The 3,223-nt window shown below is 61.3% G+C and overlaps 1 protein-coding gene across 6 annotated transcripts in view; it reads left to right on the forward strand.

Annotated features, from left to right (window-relative positions):
- The window catches only part of MECOM (MDS1 and EVI1 complex locus), a gene marked incomplete at both ends in the record, with an annotated part of 312,789 nt that overhangs the window by 18,298 nt on the left and 291,268 nt on the right, over positions 1-3,223 (forward strand). For 5 of the 6 annotated variants that reach the window (XM_079539963.1, XM_079539965.1, XM_079539964.1 and 2 more), the window contains one exon: positions 401-437. The exons of the other annotated variant lie outside the window; for it this stretch is intronic. In XM_079539963.1, coding sequence (XP_079396089.1) covers positions 401-437 — 37 coding nt within the window. Of the gene's footprint in view, positions 1-400; positions 438-3,223 lie in introns of those variants that run through there. 6 annotated transcript variants of the gene reach the window in all.

Raw genomic sequence — 3,223 nt, forward strand, 5'->3', positions numbered from 1 at the left:
AGCGCGGATCTCCCGCTCCGTCCCTGCGTGGGCACACAGCCGCAGCCCCACGGCCCCGTCCCGCACCCGGCGGCGTCTGCACGCGTCGTCCCGGCCCGGTCCGGCCCCGGTGCCGGCTGTCAGGGTCCCCTCCGGCGGTGATGGATCGCTGCAAACTTTTTTTTGGCGGCGCTGAAATGTAGAAGAGCGGGGGGGAGCCGCCCGTGCGCATGTGCGAAGGTGTCCAAACTGACAATGCTGGAGAGATAGCGAGCCGGGATTGAGAGAAAGGGAGAGTGTGTGTGCGGGAGAGGGAGAGGAGAGAGGGAGAGGGGGAGCGAAAAAGGAGGAAAAGCTCCAGGAGGAAAAAAAAAAAAGCCCCCCCCGCCCCCACGCCGGCATCGGCCGCGGGACTGGCAGCATGCGATCCAAAGGCAGGGCGAGGAAGCTGGCCGCAAGTAGGTGCAATCCCCCTTTCTCTTGGCTTTTCCCCCTCGCTCTCTGCCATGTTGCATAGACGTGTCTGGTGCGGCGCGGAGCTCCCCGCAACCTGCAGCATCCCGGCCCGGCCCGGGGGAGCCGGCGGGGGCCGGGGGGCTGCGGCGGTCGGAGCCGGGGCCGGGGCCGGAGCCGGCGTGGGGGCTGCGGGAGCCCGGCGGGAGGTGGGGAAGGAGTTGAGGAAAAGTTCAGTGGCGAGCGCTGGAAGTTGCTGCCGCTGCCGGGGGCTGGAGGGGGGGGATCCGAGAGAGAGGGGGGTGCGAGGGGATCCGAGCCCTATAGTGGGCGCTGTCGGCCGTCCGTAGGGCCGGGGGCCGCGGGGGGGGGGTGGGTCGGGGGGATGGGGAGGTGTGTGCGTGCGTGTGAGTTTGTGTGCGTGTTTGTGTTTGCGTGTGCGCGCACCGAGGGGCGGCCGTAGCTCTGCGAGCCCCGGGCACAGGTAGCGGGCGCGACCCCCGCTTGCGTCCCCCTCTAGCAAGCAATATTCACGCACGCGATATCCGCGCGGCGCGGGACGAAGCGAAGAGAGCGGAGCGTGGGAGCGCCGCACGCGTGGGGCTGCGCGGGTTTTGCGCGGCGCGCAGCGGGCGGCTGCAGCCTGCGCGGGTCAGCGCGGAGAGCGGAGCGGAACGGCGGGACTCTGCGCCGGCCCGGCGCTTCTTTGCTTCGGCCGCTCCCGAGGACCCGGCCGGCCACGCGCGAATGCCGAGCGGTTCTATGAGTCGCCGAACGCTCGCCCCGTCCGTTTCTCCTCTCTGATAGGGATCTTTCTTTAAACGCAACCTTTTCTTTTAAACGAGGGACTCGACAAAAAAAAACTTCACCACCTTTCGCGTCCTATTTTAAAAGCAGCTGATGTCTTTATTTCCTCTGACACATCTGGGCAAGTTGCAGTTGATAGCCATGGCGATGGCAAAACAACAGGCAGGCGAAAAGAGAAAAAAAAAAAAAAGTCAGATGAAATGTTGCATAAGTTGTGTGACGCAAAAAACAGCTGCTTATTTACCCTTTATTTGTGAAGAAAAAAAAAAAAAAAATAGACAAGCGCGGAAGCGAAAGATCTCTCCGGATCCTCCTCGGCTTCCCCGCGAACCGTAACAATAACAGCAGCGACCCGCGTTCGATGTGGCGATTTTCAAGCGTGCGGCGCAGCGCACTCGATTAGGAAACAAACACGCGTCGAAGCCGCGCTGTCCGCCCCGCTCGGCTCCGGCGGCCCCGCGCCCCCCCGCCCCCCCGCCCGCCGCCCCCCGGCCGCAGCGCTGCCCTCCCGCACAGCTCCAACTCCGCACTGCGCCTCGGCTCCCGCTGCCCCAGCAGCGCTTTCCACCGAACCGCAAGCGTTGCGTTAATAACCGTTCGCTCGCAGCTCGCTCCGAAAGGGAACAGTGGCTAAAAAGCTGAGATTATATAGAGAGATTTTATTTGGCGTTCCGAAAAACTCTGTTTTCTGCCGAATTGCGGCTCGGTTTCACGGCGAGCTGGGCTGGCGGCGACCCCTGGGCTTCAGCTGGGGAAGTTTTCAGCTTCTCGCTTCGTTCTTTCGGGGCCGGGAAGAGAAAAGTTTCTGCAGCCCGAACCCTCTTAACCCTCTTCGGTGGCAAATCGCAGAGATCGGGGGAGACAGCGCTCCTCGTCATTTCACTTCTGTTTTTTTCTGCGCGTGAAATAAAACTGGCCCAGGCGCCGTGCCGGCCGCTGCTGTTCATCAAAGCGTTTCTCTCGCAATTCAAGGTGTGCATTTTCTCGCCCTCAGTGTAAAATGACTTTAAAAAAGCCATTTTTGAGCTCCCTCCGCCCCGAAAATCATATTAAAAAAAAAAAAAAACCCAAACAAACCAAACAATCAGAAAAACCAAAACCGGAAAGAAGGAATGAGAAGCGAATATTTCCAAACTCCAGCTTTAAAAATAAGGGAAAGACGAGCGCTTGCGAAGGGCGGGCGGCTGGGAGCGGTGCGTGGGGCTGCGGGGCTGCGGGGCACTGAACGCGGCTCCGGCCGAGCTCTGCACCTGCCCGTGTCGGTGCGGGGCCGCCGCGCAGCCCCCGAGCCGCTGCTTTTCCCCTGCGCCGACTTTCCGTATCCCCGAATAACCCCCGCAGCCGCAGCCCCGCAGCCGGCCCGGCTCGGCCCCCGCCACCCAGTAGCCTCGTAAAGAGACAGAAGGTGATCAGATTAGGGGAACACACGGCGAGAGGGAGGCACTTGTTACTTTTACACTTTATCACCGCTTTTTTACAGGCAATTTAGTGCAGCCAAGGTAGATCCAGATCCCTCTAACCATCTGAGATAGTAAAATAACACTTTCCTAAGTTTCAGCAGGTTTTCCTGCGCCTGTAATTTGCTTCAGTCCAGTACTTAAAAGCCTTGATTGAAAAACAGAGCCGGCGAGTTTATTTGCCTGTTTAAGACTCGGCCCGGGAATTTGTTTTCGAGTAGGGAGACGTTTGCCACGTCCAGGCTCCCGGCCCTCGTAGCGAGGCCGTTTATTTGCCATTACTTCGCCGTCACCCACCCCTACCCGCGCCTGCACTGCGGCCGCCGCCCCGCGTCAGCGCTGGAGCAGCCGGGCCCCGCTCCGCACCGCTCCGCTCCGCACCGCCCCGGGACCCGCCGCTGTCCCCGGATGGCTTCTGAGCGGCGGGCTGCAGCACGGGAGGTGCGGGGGCCGGCCGAGACAATCCATTACATGCCGGGCACATTTCACGAGGCGCTGCATTAACCCTTTTCAGGATGTGGAGCCTG

This window comes from Tetrao urogallus, assembly GCF_951394365.1.
Source record: "Tetrao urogallus genome assembly, chromosome: 9".
In the NCBI taxonomy this organism is placed as follows: domain Eukaryota; kingdom Metazoa; phylum Chordata; class Aves; order Galliformes; family Phasianidae; genus Tetrao; species Tetrao urogallus.